Source organism: Cetorhinus maximus, chromosome 2 (assembly GCF_964194155.1).
Source record: "Cetorhinus maximus chromosome 2, sCetMax3.hap1.1, whole genome shotgun sequence".
Classification (NCBI taxonomy): domain Eukaryota; kingdom Metazoa; phylum Chordata; class Chondrichthyes; order Lamniformes; family Cetorhinidae; genus Cetorhinus; species Cetorhinus maximus.
In genome coordinates, this window is record NC_135880.1 from 47905423 (window position 1) to 47925908 (window position 20486).

The window sequence follows — 20486 nt, forward strand, 5'->3', positions numbered from 1 at the left end:
CCCCTTGCCACGGGTAAATTAGCAGCAGGGGTGAGCTGAGGTACTTAAGTGGCCATTAACTGGCCACTTAGGGACCTCAATTGACCCAAGGGCAGGTTAGCTGCCTGACACCCCCATCACCTCCTGTAAAATGGGAGACAGGTCAGGCGGGCAGGCGGACGGCATTTAAGCCACGTGCTACATTTTACAAGACCACCCCCGTTCAAAACCATGGGTGGGAGGCCATAAAATTTCACCCAAGGTGATCTTCACATTGGTTGTCACTTGGAAAAATCCACTGAAACAGATAGGTTGTTACCTACCAAAGGAACCATGCTGTTAATTAAAGCAAGGGAACAAAATCATTCAATCTTTTGAACAAAGAACATAATCTGATCTTTAAACGAGTTACATGATCTATTCAAATTGCTGAAATGGCCTCATAATTCATCAGTTTCTCAGTTTCAGCATCACATCCCAACCTTTCTGACTCTACCGAAAGCAGCGAGACCTAAGCTGAGATCTAAGGCCACTGGAGGACAAAATACAGTTTCAGAAATGTAGTCAGGCAGCAGCACCCCGATTAAGAGGACAGCTAATTGACAGTAAAGCTATTTTCCTTGAAGTTACATGGAGTTTATTTTCAGGTCAATTTCTGAATGGGGCCTTATCCTGCACCATATATTTTTCCGTATTTTGTGGTAGTAATTATGGCAAAAGTCAGCATTCACCATCGTCATTCCCTGAAGCTGAAAGCAGCTTCTGGGGTCCGCACATGCATAGTTAAGCATGGTAAACCAGAAGCTGCTTTCAGTGATTCTACATTTCTCCATAGGTTGCTGTTGAAGCCCCCGACAAAATTGAATTCACCGAAGTGACGACAACTTTCCTTTTTACACTATTAGTCGACGTAACTGGGTTTTTAATGGCATATTATGTTCATAATTACTGCTGAGAAACCCTCCTGGCCCCGAAAAACTATTTTTTAAATTTGTGAAATGTATGGAGTATGTGGGGGGAAAAAACCCACATATTTTTAATCTTTTTTTTTAAAGTTTGCTCATGAAATTTCACCTGCTACCTTAATTCCACATGTCCAAAGCATTTAATAAAATTTTACAGAAAATGAAATAAAAGTAAAGGGTCAGTGCATTTTACTTCCTGGCCTGCTGTCTGTGAGAATTCTTCAATGTGATTTCCCTGCTTGATGACAGGCCTGTTGCCGGCAACGGGAAATTCCCTTGACGTGGCGCCAGATTCAAACTATTGTTCGGAAAGAGGGAACCCATACCACAGAGATTGCTAGATCATTGTGGGCAGCTTTCTCTGAAGTCAGCAGCAAGCGCTGTCGCTTCACTGATGGCTGCAAAACCTGGGTCATTAATTTAAAGTTTCCAGTTAGGCTGCAAAATTATTTTCAGGCCTTCAGCCTGGTCCTTAAAGTGCTAATGACTTAATCATTCTTCTGGAACACTTGAGTTTGTATGCCAAAATCTTTCCTGGGCATCAGGGAGGAAATGGTCTCATTAGTTTTACTGCAAATTGCAAAGTCATTTCTGCAGAGTAGGTGGGACAACTCTTCATTGCAATAAAAAAATGTCATTAACACACAGCAAACCTTAACTTTTAACAGAAAATGTTACTAAGAGGCGACACTTACTATTGTGCTTGTTCCAAGTGAGTTCATGATAAAATCATTTATAATGCTGACAACATAAAAAAGGCTTTTTGGTGCATACAATGCAATTATAACAGAATCTAAAACTATTTATTGTGTGACAGATGTTTAGTTTATCGGTTATTCTCACCTCTTCCTCAGACGAAGGCTCTGCTTCGTGACACTGAACACCTTGAAAACAATGGTCTCTCACGACTAAGTCGTTTTTGGAATTTTTAGCTCTCAAGTGTACTTTTACCATGTACCCCTCATTGAGCTCCTGTGAAGATAAAAACAGGGTAGAATGAGAGTCAAATACATTTATCTGCAGCCAAAGTCCTTTTTTTTTTTGCTGTGGAATCAGCCCCACAGTAGATTATTGGCCATTTTATTTGGTATACTGCAAGTTTCTTAGGGGGACTTCGAGGCTCAATCTTCTGATCAATCCAACGCTTGTTGCACTAAATATTTGAATTGTTGTACAATTTCTATTAAGCAATATAAATAGCACAGCAAAATGGGAATTCAATGAACAAGAATTGAATCATAATTTGAATTAAGTGATTTTGAATTAAAAGTAGATGGATTTAATGTGCAGGACAAATATTCAACATGTGCTTCCTTAATCCAATTTAGTCTTGATTTTCTCATTCAGGTGGAATTACAAGTTCCCAGCCACTGAAATCTGCCATTTGTCATTAGATTTTACACCACTTGGTACAGTACACAAGGAAATTAAAACAGCCAAATGGAATTTTTTAAATTTCAATTTCTTAGGCACAGTTGTACAGGTAACTATAGATGAGGAAGCTTTGATTACTGACTGAACAAAAGAATTAACCGGCAATAATTTCAAGATCATCTAATTTGAGCTCACAGTAAGCAACGAATAACATGATCTGGTGAAAAAGTACAGTTAATAACAATGCATCCGTGTACAAATAGACAAGTTCCACATATTGCATCTTGATCGATTCCACTTGTCCTCCTCAGTTTTACAAACATGATCACATTTGCCAGGCTTCAGCTTTAGTGTCGCACATGGAACAAATAACTTACATAAATCTCATTAAACACACCAAACCACCCCCATGATTGCAACTAAAAGCAAGATTTCATAGTGAAGTAGGTAGAACTTCCTCCAGTAGTGATCAGCATCAGAAAGACTCCAAGAGGGTCACACCTCCATCAGCCCAAATATCCACTCCATATTGCCATATCGTGGCTGCAGCATGTACTCTCTATAGAATGCACTGCAACAAGTCACCACAGATGGCAGCACTTCTCAAAACTATGAGCTCCGCCACCTTGTAGGGCAAGGGAATGAGATCACACTATCCCAACTTGGACATATATCACCTTTCTTTCATCATGACTGGGTCAAAGTCACAGAACTTCCTAACTCAAAGCATGTAGGAATATATGAATAACTCAACCATGTAGACTGCTGTAGTTCAAGTGGGATGCCCATCACTACCTTCTCAAGAATGAATTCTGGCAGTGCTAGTGACACCCATATCCTGATACTGAATAATGAAAGAAATTTCCACATCTGCATTCCCTATTACACAAGGTTTACTTCCTCCAAGTTATAAAAAATAGACTATCGATCAGGGCCAATTTAAATAAAAGTCTAAACATAAATGGTTTACCCAGCTTTAATATCACTTACTTTGTTCAATCTCTGGCAACCTGTCACAGGATGAATAGTGTAAACAAGTCGGATGCCATCAAAGCTGGTCAGAAGAGATCTAGATAAGTTTTGAAATCTGTTTTTGAACTCTTATGGGACAGGAAGAGCAGGAATGCTTCTCCCCAGCCTCACAAGAAGGCATTCAAGCTCCCCAGCCCCAAGACTCTTCTGTCTCACCCTCACGCACCCACCCTGCCAGCCAACTGCTCCTGATTGCAGCTCCAAGATCTCATGCCTCCCTTTTGCCACCCCAATCACATCCCTCCACCTGCTAGAGACACCTTAAGACTCCCCTGGGTTGCAGCGTCAAGAACATGTGACGACCCTTGCATGTTAACCATGTGTGTTTTTAGCGGAAGCCTCATCCAGGGTCGAATGCTGCCGTTAATATTAGGGTGGCTGGAAATGGGGTCACCACGGGGATCCTCTGTAAGATTGAGGCCGACATTTCTGTGCATCATGGGAGCAGCATGATGAAGTCAGAATAAATCCAAATGTTATTCAGTGGAGAGTTGCAACTGATTTTCTTTGATCTGTTTTTCTTAAAATGGACATTTAGTTAGGAAAGTGAGCAAGGTATGGGGGAGGGGGAAAAGAGGGAAAATTTTGAAAGTGAAGAAATATAAATTTAGAACTTGAATTAAGTGAAATATATTTGATCTCCTTAAAGAGCGGTTTGATTTTAACTGATAGATACTATGTTCCAACATACCTTTTGCTTCCACTCCCAGCCATTGCAGATTTCATCTGAATGCTCAATAAACAATTTACAGAACTGCTGAAATTGCTGTTCTCCCAGGCAAATACTTCCATCTTGGTTAAAGTTATGCGACATCTGCAAATACTAAAAGCAAGAAAGTAAACCTATTAGTAACTTCACAAACAGCACAAGCAATAACTTCATCACTGAATACGTTGTCATTTTTTAAAAAAACCATCAGAAAGGTGGGATGTGTAAATTTGCTGCAATAGAAACAGGATTTATTTTGCTTTTGTAACAATGATTTCAAATTAGAGTAAGAGAAACACATAGAATCAGAATAATTCATTCAATAAAAAGAACACTTGACATCTTGCTGCTTTCTTTAGCAAGCCTAACAAATTTTGAAAAAAATAACCTGCATTTGGTACAAAGATGAATATGGAATCTGGAAAGAAAAGCAGTCATCTCTCCAGAGTGGATGACTGTTCTCTGCATCAGTCTTTTTGACTCGAAGCTGAATGGGGATGATCCAACATCAATGCCTTATCCTAGATTTTGCAACTATTTGGATTCAGTGTATCCATCAGCAAAGGAGCAAGTTTTCGACCTTGCAGAGAACAGCAGGACATTTGGAACAGCCACTTATACCAGCCTGAGCATAATCTGCTGCTTCACAGCCAAGGTAAACCGAGCCAAGAGGCTGGTGTGAGGTAAACTGAGCCAAGAGGCTGGTGTGGCAGCGTTTACTCAGCTATCAGACTAAATAACCAGATCATTTATTGCCAATCAACTGTGGCCACACAGCAAATATAAAATCTGATGGGATAAAGTATACAAAGATTTGTACAAGATGATAAATATTTCTCCTTTTAGGAGTCCTCAGGTCAATTCACTATCCAAGACTGTAAATAACCAAATATCAATAAACTACCGACCCAGAAGTGAACTACATTAAAACTTGAGAGATTCAGCCTTCAAAGTGCCTCCTCTGTGGCAAGGGGCTTCTACTCTGCAGCTCCTCAGCTTTAAATTCTCACATTCAGCATAGCCAAAATCAAAAATCATTACACAGAACCTTAGCACATGACTGTTTCAGTAGCATTATTTGTAGTAGTTTCACTCCTGTGCAGCTGTAGATTTATTGGGTTTCTATTTTTGAAAAATCATCCATCAGCATGGAGTGAATGGAATCCATCTATTCCGAAAATGTAAACATCAAAATTATGTTTCTATTTCTCCACTGAGCCCCAATGTAAAAACAAAAAACCTCATGACTATCACCAACAACTCAGGCACGTCCTCATTTCCCTCACCCCCACCAAGCAAGGCACAGGTTATTCACATTGTGTGACACTGAGTTAAGATACAGCCTCCAGAACAATTAGAAATATGCATATTAGGTTATTGGCAAAAATATAAGGGCAGAATCTTCTGGTCAGTGTGCGGGGTCGGGCCCTGCTCGCCGGCGTGTAAAATAACGCACGGTGACGTTGGGCATGTGTCCCCACGTCACTGCATGTCATTCCGAACTTTAGTTCAGCAGCCACGCGTCGGAGTTGGCTGCGCGCCCGCCGAGCTGTCAAAGGCCTGTTAAGGCCATTAAGAAACTAATTGAAGTGATTGTCAGGACTGCCCATCCAACCTTAAGGTTGGCGGGCAGGCAAAGAGCCCAGGCAGCCTTCGCATTTTGCATGAAACATCATCCACGGGTGGGATGAGGTTTCACGAATTGTTTATTATTAAATACATTTTTTTTTTGGAAAATTCATAAACATGTCCCAGCTCATGTGATACTGTCACACGAGGGGTCATGTCCGAATAACTTTATTTTTATTTTTTGCAACCTTTATGACGGAGCTTAATTTCCCTGAGGCAGCCTCGTGCCTCAGGGAGATTTCTGCACTCTTTAGTACGTATGTGTGAAAGAACGCAGGCCCTGACTCTCCCTCCTCAAAGCAAACCCCACCCGCCCGCACAGGTAGCGCTCAGCACTCCCGGCACGTGTCACGCTGGGCAGGCCTTAATTGCCCAAGCAAAATGGTGACGCACAGGCAATCACAGGCGGCAATTGGCTCCTCGCTTGCCCGCGCCAGCTCCCAATCGGCCCACCCAACGGGGAGAAAATTCTCCCCTAAGAATCATTGGAGGAGGAACAATGCTTTGAGGATCTCATTTCCCCTCTAATCCAAGGGGAAAAAAAAACTCAGTTTCCCACAGTTTACCTACTAAAAAAAGAAACCATCTCCGAAGATAAATCTACATTACAACTATAATGTTAGGGCACATGTTGAAAAGCTTTGATAATGTCTATAGTTACATTATTTATAAAATAGATACATTGCAGTAAATCATCATGGGCATATTCCAAAATTAAACTTTAGCATCAACTGTTTCATATTTCTGTCAGATGTTTAAAATATTTGCTCTTCACAATACTATGATGGTGCTGTGCTACTTTAATCATTTATTTTGGCTGTCACCTTTTTTTGCAGCATGCAGTCTATTCGCAAACATTGGGCAGAATTTTACATTTGGCATGTGGGCACGCGCCCGACACGTCGGAACGTAAAATGACGCGCGATGATGTCGGGCGTGCGTCCCGACGTCATCGCGAACTCGCACGATATTTCGCTCGGCAGGCGCACGCCGGGGTCGGCTGCACACCCGCCAATAATTGAAAGGCCTATTAAGGCCACTAAAGACCTAATTAACCCGAATTTTACACTGTCTGTCCAACCTTATGGTTGGCGGGCAGGCGAAAAGGCCAAGCGGCCTTTATGTTTTTTAGGAAACCTCATCCACGAGCGGGATGAGGTTTCCCAAAGCTGCTCCAAATTAAATAAAAACTTTCCTTTGAAATTAAAAACACGTCCCATCTCGTGTGACACAGTCACATGAGGGGACATGTTTCATTGAATTTTTGTTGTATTTAATAATTCTTACAAAAAGCGCTTCAATCTCCGAGACAACTCCGTGCACTCTTTCACATGCAAGCGTGAACTGTGCGCCAGGCCCACCCTCCCTCCTCCCCTCGCCCGCACAGGTAGCGCTCGGCGCTACCACTCACGGTCCACGCAGGGCGGGCCTTAATCCGCCTCCGCCCCTGCTGATCCCACCCGACGAATGGAAAATCCTGGCCATTGTGGGTTTTTTTTTAAATAACTTGACAATATTTTGTGCTCATGAAAATTAAATTTATACAAAAATTTTGAATTGTCCACAAAATTATTCTTGGTTGCTGTTCAGCTGTACTTTGCCTTTCTGCTGGTGCCTGTTTGTTTACTTCAGATTTAGTGATGTTCAAAATACGTAGTAATTTTTGCTAATTTCCTCAAATATGCATGAGTTTATTGGGATTGGGCTAATCTCTGGGGAAAAAGGGAGGCATTTTTTTTGTTGAAGCTTTTCGTCTTGCACTCATCAGGACAATTCACAAGAATACCAATGTGAGGGAAACAACAAATTCATACTGTATGAGAAGAGAGTGCTGATTGGTTGGCAAGTGCATTCTGGCAAGATGGTGTTGACATGGGATCCCCTCTAGGCCCAGCTCTCTCAAACATCGTTGTTGGGTTCTATGAGAAACAGGTCTTCGATGGAATGACACCTGACCTCCTGCTCCTGGTATATTTCCAATATGTGAATGATATATTTGTTATATTTAAATCTGCAGCTGCATGTGATAATTTTCTTACATGTCTTAATGGGCTCCATCCTGCATTCAAATTCATCTTTGAAATGGAGCAGTCAAATGAGTTCCCTTTCCTTGATATACTAGTTGAGAAATCTGCCAGGGGATTCTCTACCACGGTCTACCACAAGCCAACCTTCGCTGGCTGTTGGGATTCTTACATTTCCATGCACTATAAGATTGGCCTTATCGGCAACCTTGTATATAGGGCCCAAGCCATTTGCACACCAGGCAAGCATGATGCTGAAATAGGGCGCATCAAAGGCATCCTTAAAGGCTACCCTGGTGAGATCATTTTGTGCACAAAATAAACACCGTTTATTGCACAAGCTCAAGAACAGGCCTAAGTCATCACTTTCGGCCCTGAAAAGTTGATTACCCTGGAAGGGAAAGGTATCTCAAAAATTTGAGCAACAGGTGAAGCTAGCCGTTTCACACTGCTACTATGTAGTAGCAACACAAGTGGTATTCGCCACTAACAGGATGCTGCCATCAAGCCAAAAAGACATTCTGCCTATCACACAAATGAGTAAGGTGGTATATGAATTTCACTGCCAGTGTGATGCTCGGTATGTAGACCGCATGTCCCAAAGATTGGTGGATCGTACCAAACAGCACGCCCCTTCCGCTGTTTGCAACAGACAAGGTACACACTGTACCCAACCAGCCCATGCTTGCAAAATTCAAAACACAGTGTCCAACATTAGATATGATTTCACGATTGGACAACATTTGCTAAATAATCCTCATGTGCTAAGAATTACACTGACAGCTAACTTAAGATTGTCAGTGGGGATCACAGCGTGGCGCATTTGCAACTACTGAAGCTACATATATTAATACACAGGGCCCAGCTGTTTGCAGACAGAAAGAACATGTATACACATTGCGCCTACTTCAGCTAAACAAAACGTAACAGCCATTTGCTGGTTCATTGCTCAGGGCAATGCCCTGACCAGAGTCAAGCTGGCTGGTTTAAATTTCAAACAATGCTTGGCAGTTAACAGTCAGTCACCATCAACTCGTGCATTCTCCATGGCAATGTCTTAATCAGAGTTCACTTGCCAACCAATCAGCACTCTCTTCTCATACAGTATAAATTTGTGTTTCCCTTACATTCTTGAGAATTGTCCTGATGAGTACAACAAAAAAGTTTCTCTTTTCGGCAATTTTTTTCTTTTTATTTATTTGTTCATGGGATGTGGGCTTCGCTGGCTAGGCCAGCATTTGCTGCCCATCCTTAATTACCCTTGTTCAGAGGGCAGTTTGGAGTGAACCACATTGTTGTGGCTCTAGAGTCACATGTAGGCCAGGCCAGTAAGGGTGGCAGATTTCCTTCCCTAAAGGACATTCGTGAACTAGGTGGGTTTTTACAACAATCGACAATGGTTTCATGGTCATCAACAGGCTTTTAAGTCCAGATTTTTATTGAATTCAAATATCACCATCTGCCATGGTGGGATTCGAACCCTGGGTCTCTGGAATACCAGTCCAGTGACAATACCACTGTACCACTGCCTCCCCTAAATACTCAAGTTCTGTACTGCCAAATGGATAATTTCTCTTTGCTTTTCAATTTATTTTTAATATCAAAAATCCTTGAAACAAAACAAGTTTTTTAAATTGGAGCTAAAAACTGATTTTAGAAAAAGATCCTCAAATGTACAGAATTACAGAAAAATGTTTCCAAGGTTTTTTGAGGGAATTTGGAAATGGAGGGGTGGTAAAGAGTGGTAGATGTCCAAGGATTTCGGAGGTAAAACAATGGATGGGTGAAGGTTATTCTGAGACCAATAGTTGAGGGCATGCATTGTCCACTTCTCATTTCGAGCTATAATCCAGCATCTAACATTGAACTACTGAGCCATCACTTGATCCATGCACAAGAATTACTTTTAAGCTAAAAGTGCTTTAAATTCTTTGGTTCCATAGTGCTCAAGAAAAGCAGTTAAGATTCCCATTATGCAATTTAAACTACACTAGTGTGAAAACACGCAGTGTATATTTCCACTAATGATCTGTCACTGCTTGGCCTGATCAATAATATTTATAAATGTCTTCTTCCACAAAATATTTCAAATGTTCTAGAGTGAACAAGAAATGTAGCAACACATCAAGAGTGGCACAGCAGTGTTTTCTTAAAGCAAGACTGTGCACTGAAGAATGCTGAATGGCTGAATTATTTGGCACTGATGCGGAGGAATATGCCTGTTCAATAGTGCATTTTCATTATTAAAGCTATCTCGTGTCTATTATCTAGTGCAATGAAATGTGATTATCTGTATAGGATAGGGTTCCCAAAAACCATAACAATAAATTAACTGAAAATGTTGCAATCTTTCTCAGGAAAAACATACACAAAGTCAGAGAAAGCTAAATTCTTGAGGCAAGGGCTTCAAAAAAATGTTACAGAATGCTTATCAAATTGACTGCTTTAAGTTACAAGTTCCAATAACATAACAATTACTGTTGTATCTACATATGGACACTGATATTTTTGGGGTACTTTGATGGAAGAGTGGACCAAACAAACTGCTTGCTCAGTTGACTCCATTAATAATATTAAGAAGCCTATATTCAAGATATTCGAGACAGACAGTACAGCATTTTAAAGGCTAAATACTCAGTTTGGTTGAGAATATGTAGGTCCCAGCTTAAGGAAGAAATATTTTACACAAATTATTGTCTCTCAGCTCTATCTGCTGGGAGTGGCATCGTCATCAGCTGTTCTCTATTTAAGAATAATGTCTACTCATGGTCGTGAGCTTCTGCCATAGTTATTCATGTCACTGAGCAGGCCGATTCTCGACACACAGGTCTTTGGGCACATGGGGCAGGACATCCCATGAAGTCATGAGATCCGGATTTGCTTCTTTTCTTTTCTGCCACCGCCCTGCCTCACCATTAAGATGTTGGCTGCAACGCAAAGCGTGATGCAACTTGATGGACATTGGGAGCAACCAATCGTTAATGGCAATTCTTCCATGCTTCAAGGAAAGCTTCAGAGTGTCTTTGAAGTGTTTTCTTTGTCCTCCCCAGAACGTTGGCTACTTGAGAGTGGAGAAAACAGGACCTGGCAGAAAGATGTTTTTAAACCATCTGGACAGAGTGTCCAGTCCATCAAAGTTAATTTTGCAGAGGTTTTGTCTGAATGCTTGGGGATCCGACTTCAAGAAGGACACTATGGCTTGTTCACTAGTCCTCCCACTGAATCCAGAGGATGCGGCAGAGATATTCATGATTGAATTTCTCTAGTGCTCTCATGTGTCACTGATACACAGTCCAGGTCTCGCTACAGTACAGGAACATGGTTGCGACAACTGTTCTGTACACTACGGCTTTTGTTGACTTGCAGAGGTCTTTGTTGTCAAACATTCACTGCCGTAGTTTGTTGAAGGTTGAGCTGGCTCAGCTGATCCAGTGTTGGATCTCCCTGTCAATGGTGGCCTTTTGAGAGAGGTGGCTGCCAAAGTATGGAAGGGCTCAACATATTCCAGAATCTCTCCTTCAAAATGTATGGGAGGTGGAATGTTTGGCTGACCATGTGTGGGCTGCAATGGAAGTTTTGTTTTGGCAATTTTCAAAGGCAGGCTGAGTTTCTAGAATGTAAAATTGAAGAGATTGAGAGCATATTGCAAATCTGGCACAGAGTGGGCAATGACACTGCAGTCACTGCAAACTGTAGATCACGAACACCAATGGTGGTCAGTTTAGTTTTGACACGGAGGTGAATGAAGTTAAAGAATTTTCCACCTAGGCGGTATTTAATACTGACACCAGAGGGCAGTTGATCTTTGATGAGGTGAATCACTGTGTGATAGATTGTAAATTATATGGGGGCTATCCCACAGACTTGCTTAACCCCAGTCCAGGCTTTGAAAGCATCTGTTTCAGATCTCCCGCTCAAGACAATTGCAGCCAAATCATCATGAAGCAATTGCAGAATTGGACATCCAAATCTTTGGAGCACGATGCAGAGCCTAGAAATTTACTGAGTCAAATACTTTGGTCACATCAATGAATAAAACAAAGAGTTCCTGGTGTTGTTCTTGACATTTTTCTTGGATTTGTCTGGCAACAAAGACGATGTCAGAGATTCCTCTGGAAGGTCTATAGCCACACTGTCTCTGGCAGGATTTCCTCAGCCACAGGAAGTAGATGATTCAGGAGAACATGCATCAGGATTTTCACTGCTCTGGACAAGAGAGAAAATACCTCAATAGTTTCCACAGCACAATTTATCTCCTTTCCTGAAGATAGTTACAACTGTCACATTCCTGAAGTGGGGTGGGGGGGGGGGGAAAAGAGTGACTGTGGAGGGGAGTTCGTTTTCCTCCCAGGCTGTGTGTGTCGGTAGGGGGGGAAGGGTAGTGCTTCTAGAGCTGTGAGAGTGGAGGAGGGTACTCTCAGAGGTTTTCAGACTGCCAGAGAGAAGATCGAAGAGGAGGGCACACTGTGCCTGCGCAAGTGCGTACTACGCATATGCAAAGCTCCAACATCGCAAATGTAGGGAAAATGGCATCCAAGCCACAAACAGCCCGGGACGTGGGACAAACAGCCCAATTATAGGATGATCCCTTAAAATCCAAGGTGATTGGTCATCATATACAAGTTATACAATCTTTCCATATATGCTCGAGTCTTTTGTTAAATTTAATAATTGTGTATCAGGATAACTTAAATATTTTTCTGGCTATAATTTCAACTAAACTAGACAAGGATCTTCAAGAGTAGGTCAATCATAGGATAATTTCCCATGGGTCATATTAGCATTATGCTCGCAATGTAGGAAGGAAAATTATTATTCAGGAGCGCTATTCCTGAGCATTTGTCAATGATCCCTGCTAGAAAGTGTGTGTGGAGATCAAAGGAGGACCTGATCAAGCTCATTGTGGGTATTCCACTAACATTACATACAAACATATGAATTAGGAACAGGACTAGGCCACTCAGCCCCTCGAGCCTGCTCCGCCATTCAATAAGATCATGGCTGATCTGAATGTAACCTCAGCCCCACATTCCTGCCTACTCCCAATAACCTTTCGCCCCCTTGTTAATCAAGAATCTATCTAGCTCTGCCTTTGAAATATTCAGACTCTGCTTCCACCACCTTTTGAGGAAGAGAGTTCCAAAGACTCTCCACCCTCAGAGAAAAAATTCTCATTTCTGTCTTAAATGAGCAACCCCTTATTTTTAAACAGTGACCCCTAGTTCTCGATTCTCCCACAAGAGGATACATCCTCTACACATCCACCTTGTCAGGACCCTAGTCTGGTTGATCGGGAAAGAAACAAGAGGGCTGCCACAGCTCAAAACACATACTGTCATGAAGCTATTAATGTGTATAATATTTTGGAAAATATTTTTCTTTTAAAATACAGGTTTATTCTGCAGATATGTCTTAATTGGATTAAAGCCAGCTAGTCTGGGTGCTTTGATATGTACTAGTTTTGATATGTAAGAGAGATAGCGTGCATTTGCATTTTTTGAATTGCGCATTCAAGATTTGGGGTGAAAATTTATGCCTTTCTAGCAGCTACCAAGCAATATGTTTATATTACTAATAAAATTGGTATTATGAAAGGGGGTTCATTGTTAAAAGGCGAAGTTCAAAAAGGTTGTTGATACAATGAGAATTGACATTCAATGCGGCTGGTAGGTATAACTTCAGTAGTTTTCGGGTGTGCAGGCAGAGGCAATGTAAGATCAAAAGGCAGCTGCAGTCCTCCAACTGGCTCCACAGTGAAAAGAACCTCATTTTGAATTCGTAAGGTAAAAATGCTTTGCCTGGTGTTTGGTTAAGTCTATGTGTTGTTGTTGCCTGAATGGAGATTAGTTGGGAATTTGTTAAAAATTATGGTAGTAGTAATTTGTAGCCATGTGTATATATATTTTAACCTGTGTAAATTAATAAAATATTTCATTCAATTTAATGTAAAACCTCAAGAACTAGTGGACTGATTCCTGAGTTTAGAGTCGCATCTCAAACATAACACTTAAAATTATTGGTTATGACAGTTGCTTAAAGATCCCCCCTGGGTTTTTTTAAATAACTCCACTTTACCAACTGCATCAGTCCTAACACATACCCTCATCTCAAGTCACTGTCTTCAGGGCAGCAAGATGAAAACAAGAAAATTAAAAAGGAGAAAAAGACTTACATTTATATAGCACTTCTTATGACCACCAGACATCTCAAGGTGCTTTATAGCCAATTAAGTACCTTTGAAGTATAGCCACTGTTGTAATGTAGGAAACATGGCAGCCAATTTGCACACAGCAAATTCTGACAAACAGCAATGTGATAATGGCCAGATAACCTGCTTTTTGCAATGGTGATTGAGGCCAGGACTCTGTGGTAACTTCCCTACTCTTCTTTGAAATAGTGCCATGGGGTCTTTTATATCCACCTGATCAGGCAGATGTTTTAACCTCATTTTAACATTTCATCTGAAAGAGGCACCTTCTGTACTGCACTGGGGTCAACCTTGATTTTTGTGCTCAAGCCCTGGAATGGGACTTGAACCCAGAACCTTGTCATTCAGAGGCACGAGTGCTACCAACTGAGCTAGAGATGACATATAATCTCCCTTCAGGCAAAGCATCTGCAAAAGTAAAACTGATTTTACTTATAAGTACTGATCTAAATCTCCTCGTAGAAGACCATACAGTTTTAACATGAGATGCTCTCCACCAATTACTATAATCCTACATACTGAAAAGGCCTTTGACAGAGTTGACAAACTTTCGTCTAAAACTTTGCAAAAAAACTTGCCACGGCCCATCATTTGATTTTTTTAAAAAATCAATATTTTAATATTTTTGGGCATCAAGTACGAAATCAAAGAAGTTATGATCAACCTGCATGAACTGAACTCAGGGCTATTGCATCCAGTTTTGGGCACCACACTTTAGGAAGGGTATGAAGGCATTAGAGAAAGCGTAGAAAAGATTCACAAGAATGGTTCCAGGGATGAGGAACTTGAATTACATAAGTAGATTGGAAAAGCTGGGGCTGTTCTCCTTGGAGGAGAGAGAGTTAAGAGGAGATTTGTTGGCGTATTCAAAATCATGAGCAGTCTAGACAGAGTTAATAGAGAAAAACTATTTCCATTGATAGAAGGATCGAGAGCCAGAGGACACCAATTTCAGGTGATTGGCAAAAGAAGCAATGGCGACACAAGGGGAAAAATATTCCCCCTGTCGGTGAGGGGTTGTGCAGGAGTGGGCATGAACCGCATCGGCGTCCCCGATCGGGGCTGCGCCACCATTTTATGTGGGCAGGCCAATTAAGGCCCGCCCAGCTTGACACTCGCCCAGAAGCGCTGTGCGCTCCCTGTGTGGGCGTGGGGGGATTCCAAGTCGGGGCCAGCGAGTGCAGAAATCTCCATGAGGCACAGAGGTGCCTCAGGGAGATCAGTTTGATATTCAAAAACTGAAATAATGCAATTAAAAACTTTTAAAACATGTCCCCTCATGTAACACTGTCCCATGAGCTGGCGCATGTCAAAGAATTATCTTAAAATTTTTAATTGAATTTTAAAGCACTTCATGAAACATCGTCCTGCCCGTGGATGAGGTTTCATGAAAAATGCAAAGGCCGCCTGGGCTCTTCACCTGCCCGCCAACCTTAAGGCTGGACGGGCAACTCATTTAATTGCTTAAATTAGTTTTTAGCAGGCCTTAATAGGCCTTTGGCAGTTCGGCGGGCGCACAGCCGAGACAGCTGCGCGCCCACCGAGCTGGAAATCTAAATGACGCGAGGTGACGTCAGGATGCCTGCCCGACGTCACCGCGCGTCATTTTACACGTCGGTGAGCAGGCCCCGCCTCCGCTCGCTGACGGAAGAATTCAGCCCAAGAAAAACTTCTTTTACCCAATGAATGCTGTTGAAATAGTGACAGTTAAAACTGAGACATAAGAAAGCATTTAGTATTGATAAAATAGCATTCTATATCTAAGTTTTTTTATATATATATTAACAACAGTCCTCCTGGACTTGGCTAAATCAGCTCTGGACATAAAATTGAAGCAAACCAAAGCTAATGCTATTCTCACTCAACCATTGTCTATGGGTACGGTAATCTAGTGGTGGTAGGTTCAAATCCCACCATGGAAAATCATAAAATTGAATTCAAGAAATCTGATATTTCACAGCGCTAACACCAGAAAATGACCATGGAAGCTGCTGTTTTGCTGTAAAAGCCTAACTGGTTCACTAATATCCTTCAAGGAAGGGGACCTACTATCCTCCATAGTTTTCCTATGCACGATTGCAGTTCCCTCAAGGAATCTAGGGACCAGCAATAAATCTGTCAATAAAATCCACATCCCAAGAATAAATAAATAAGAAACAATGAACAAATTTCCTTTCCAATGTGCATGGCAAAATAAGGATGTGCAGAATTTAGGGGTAGATAAAAACTAATATTATTACCACACTAAAACATATGCCAGATCGAATTTAGTTTCAATAGATGCTTTCCCACAGGTAATTAAATTTGATAGGGGAGACACTGCAACTGCAAAAATTGATCGACAGGCAAGTAAGCCTATTCCCCTCCCACCCTCCGCATCAAACAGATAAAATAAATACCAAATTTCATTTGATCAGGTAAACCTTCACAGGTAACATTAAAAATTAAAACTAATTGAGAAGGATCTCGTCCTCTGAACTTCCTGACATTTACTTGAAAACAGATAGCTATCTTGCTCTACAACCAAAGCAAAACACTGTGGATGCTGGAAATCTGAAATAAAAACAAAAATTGCTGGAATTGTTCAGCAAGTCAGGCAGCATCTGTGGAGGGAGAAACAGAGTTAATGTTTCATCAGAAATGTTAACAGTTTCTCACTCCACAGATGCTACCAAACCTCCTGAGTATTTCCTGATTTTTTTATTTTTATTTCAGCTATCTTGCTTTAACTGAATTAAGAGCAGCTGCCTCTTAGTAGCATAACCTAAACTATAAACAAAGAGAAAATTATTTCTTGGGCTACTGCTTGATCCTTCGGAAAGATTGTTATGATCCCAGCTGATGCTACTATTGGACAAACCAAATTCCAGGGTGGAACACAGATTGATAGATGCTAAATTTTATTTTTTGTTTAGAAACCTGGAGAGTGGCTACTGAACAGAGTCACAAGAGTCAGCTGATGAACTTTTAACAAAAGAATAAACATTTATTATACAACAGAAGGTGAACCATATAACAATGGGAATACACAAGTTACAAAAGCTCTTATACTCTAATGTTCACAGTAAGTACATAGTCCATGTGGTCAGACATACCACACTATGAAACCAAGTGACAGATGCCACCCCAAACAGATGCTATGGATCTCTCGACAACTACCACCACCACCCCCCACCCCCCAACTCCCAGATGTTTGTCACACCACTAGCCAATCGGTCTCACTGAACTCCATCTTTCACACAGGGGTTTCCAATCTCCACTGTCAAAGAACTTGCTTTGGAATCTTCTCCTAAATGATGCTTTCTTTCCGATGCCTTCCGCAAGGGTCCACCTCCAGGGTTTCAAACTCTCCTTCCGAAGTCCCTCTCCCCTGGGTCATCACATGCATTCAAACTTCTTTCTATGCATTGCCTTTCAAATGCTCAGCTATGCCAGCAGAACACCACTGCTTCACATGCCCATAGTAAAGAGTTAAAGACCTTCAGCTGTCTCCTTGGAGCTTCTCACAAAATATAAATGACAGGGCAACAAAATAGAAGAAGCTTAAAATTATGAATATTAAGTCAGGGCAAAATGAAACAGCGGCCTCCATTTCACAGAGTCATGGACATTCAGGAGACCTTTAAAAACGGTGGGCAGGAACTGGGCCCAAAAGTCCTGCCTCCATTTCTGACAGATCATAATTTCATTGGGGAGGGAACTGGGTGGGAACGTGACTTACACACAGTGCCAAGTTCAACCAGGCCCCATTTTCGCTGGAGAAAGGGACCTATCTGACATTGTGCACATTACAAATTGTTAGAGGAGAATTAAATGCTCATGAAAGGCAGATAGTAATAATAGCAGCAGTAATAGTAGATAGTAGAAAATAGTACTGAAGCCTTGTGCTCCAGAACTAGCTGTAACCCTAGCCAAGCTGTTCTAGTTCAGCTACAACACTGGCATCTACCCAACAATGTGAAAAATTGCCCAGGTATGTCCTGTCCACAAAAAGCAGAGCAAATCCAACCCAGCCAGTTATTGCCCCATCAGTTTTCTCTCAATCATCAGCAAAGCGGTGGACGAGCTCGTAGACAGTGCTATCAAGTGGCACTTAATCAGCAATATCCTGCTCACTGATGTTTAGTTTGGGTTCCATGAGGGCCACGAGGTGTCAGCTGTGGCTCAGTTCATAGCACGCTCGCCTTTGAATCAGAGGGCTGTAGGTTCATGTCCCACTCCCGGAAACCAAGAACTGTGATTGTATTCGAAAGAGTTGCAATCTGTGACTGTTGATAACTCGAAAGAGTTTCCATGAGGGCCACTCAGCTTGTGATCTTATTACTGCCTTAGTTCAAACATAGACAAAAGAGCTGAACTCCAGAGGTGAGGTGAGAATGACTACCCTTGACACCAAAGCAGCATATGACCGAGTGTGGCATCAAGGAGCCCTAGCAAAACTGGAGTCAATGGGAATCAGGGGGAAAACTCTCCACTAGTTGGAGTCATACCTATCATAATGGAAGATAGTTGTGGTTGTTGGAGGTCAATCATCTTAGTTCCAGGACATCACTGCAGGAGTTCCTCAGGGTAGTGTCCTAGACCCAACCATCTTCAGCTGCTTCAATGACCTTCCTCCCATCATAAGGTCAGAAGTGGGGATGTTCGCTGATGATTGCACAATGTTCAGTACCATTCGCAACTCCTCAGACACTGAAGTATTCCTTGCCTATATACAGCAAGACCTGGACAATATGCAGACTTGGGCTGATAAGTCTTAAGTAACATTCACGCCACACAAGTGCAGGCAATGACCATATTCAACGAGCGAGAATCTAACCATCTCCCCTTGACATTCAATAAGGTGCCACATAAAAGGTTATTGCACAAGAAAGGAGCTCACGGTATTGGAGGTAATGTATTAGCATGGATTGAGGATTGGTTAACACACAGAAGACAGAGTCAGGATTAATGGGTCTTTTTCAGGTTGGAAAGATGTAACTAGTGGAGTGCCACAAGGATCAGTCCTAGGGCCTCAATTCTCTACTATCTATATTAATGACTTGGAGGAGGGGGCAGAGTGTAATGTATGCAAATTTGCTGATGTTACAAAAATAGGTGGGAGGGCATGTTGTGATGAGGACATAAGGAATCTGCAAGGGGGCATAGACAGGTTGAGTAAGTGGGAAAAAAACTTGGCAGATGGAGTTTAATGTAGGAAAGAGTGAGGTCATGCACTTTGGTAGGAATAACCAAAAGGCAGACTATTATTTAAATTGAGATAAACTCTAAAAAAGTACAGCACAAAGGGATCTGGGTGTTCTTCTGCATGAAACACAAAAGGTTAGCATGCAAGTGCAGCAAGTAATTAAGAAGACAAATGGAGTTTTGGCCTATATTGCTCGGGGGTTGGAGTTTAAAAATAGGGAAGAATTGTTACAACTGTACACAGTGTTGGTCAGGCCGCACCTGGAGTACTGTGTACGGTTTTGGTCCCCGTATTTAAGAAAGGATATACTGGCATTGGAGGCAGTTCAAAAGAGATTCACTAGGCTAATTCCTGGGATGAAGGGGTTGGCTTATCAAAAACGGTGAAACAGGTTGAGCCTTTATTCATTAGAGTTTAGAAGAATGAGGGGTGATCTTATTGAAACGTACAAGATTTTGAGGGGCCTTGATAGGGTAGATGTCGAGAAGAGGTTTCCACTAGTGGGGAATCTCAAACTAGGGGACATAGCTACAGAATAAGGAGGCACTAATTTAAAATTGAATGTGAAGGAATTTCTTCTCTCAGAGGGTAGTGAATGTCTGGAATTCTCTACCCCAGAGAGTTGTGGATGCTAGATCACTGAAAGTATTTAAATAGGAAGTAGATAGATTTTTGAAATATCAGGGAGTTGAGGGCTATGAGGAGCTGGCACACAAGAGTCGAGAGCTGGGGCAGGTCAGCCATGATCCTTTTGATGGTGGGGCAGGCTTGAGGGGCCAAATGGCCTATGCCTGCTCCTATTTCTTTGCTCTTAATGTCCTTATTATCATTGCTGAGTCCCCCACTAACAACATCCTGGGCGTTACCATTGACCAGACACTGAACAAGCCATATAAATGCTGTGGCTATAAGGGCAGGTCAGAGATTGGGAATTCTGCAGCAAGTAACTCCCCACAACCTGTCTATCAACTAAAAGATTCAAGTCAGGAGTGTGATGGAATACTCTCCACTTGCCTCCATGAGTGCAACTCCAACAACACTCAAGAAGCTCGCCACCATCCAGAACAAAACAACCACTTGATTGGCACCTTCAACATTCACAGCCTCTGCCACCGATGCACAATGTCTGCAGTGCATACAAGCTACAAGATGCACTACAGGAACTCATCAAGACTCCTTGAACAGAAACTTCCAAATCTGTGACCTCTACCACCCCAGAAGGTTAAGGGCAGTAGATACATGGGATCACCACCACCTGCAAGTTCGCCTCCAAGCCACACACCATCCTGACTTGGAACTATATCACTGTTCCTTCACTGTCACTGGGTCAAAATCCTGGAACTCCCTTCCTAACAGTACTGTGTGGGTGCTCCTACAC

The 20486-nt window shown here is 41.9% G+C and overlaps 1 protein-coding gene across 3 annotated transcripts in view; it reads right to left on the bottom strand.

Annotated features, from left to right (window-relative positions):
- Nucleotides 1-20486, bottom strand: part of atg10 (ATG10 autophagy related 10 homolog (S. cerevisiae)) — a 283355-nt gene that overhangs the window by 234320 nt on the left and 28549 nt on the right. For 2 of the 3 annotated variants that reach the window (XM_078564566.1, XM_078564578.1), the window contains 2 exons: nucleotides 4042-4173; nucleotides 1788-1916 (listed from right to left, as the gene is read on the bottom strand). In XM_078564566.1, the coding sequence (XP_078420692.1) occupies nucleotides 1788-1916; nucleotides 4042-4164 (252 nt within the window). In that variant the 5' untranslated portion in view covers nucleotides 4165-4173. Of the gene's footprint in view, nucleotides 1-1787; nucleotides 1917-4041; nucleotides 4194-20486 lie in introns of all 3 variants that reach the window. The other variant, XM_078564572.1, reaches the window with a different exon arrangement.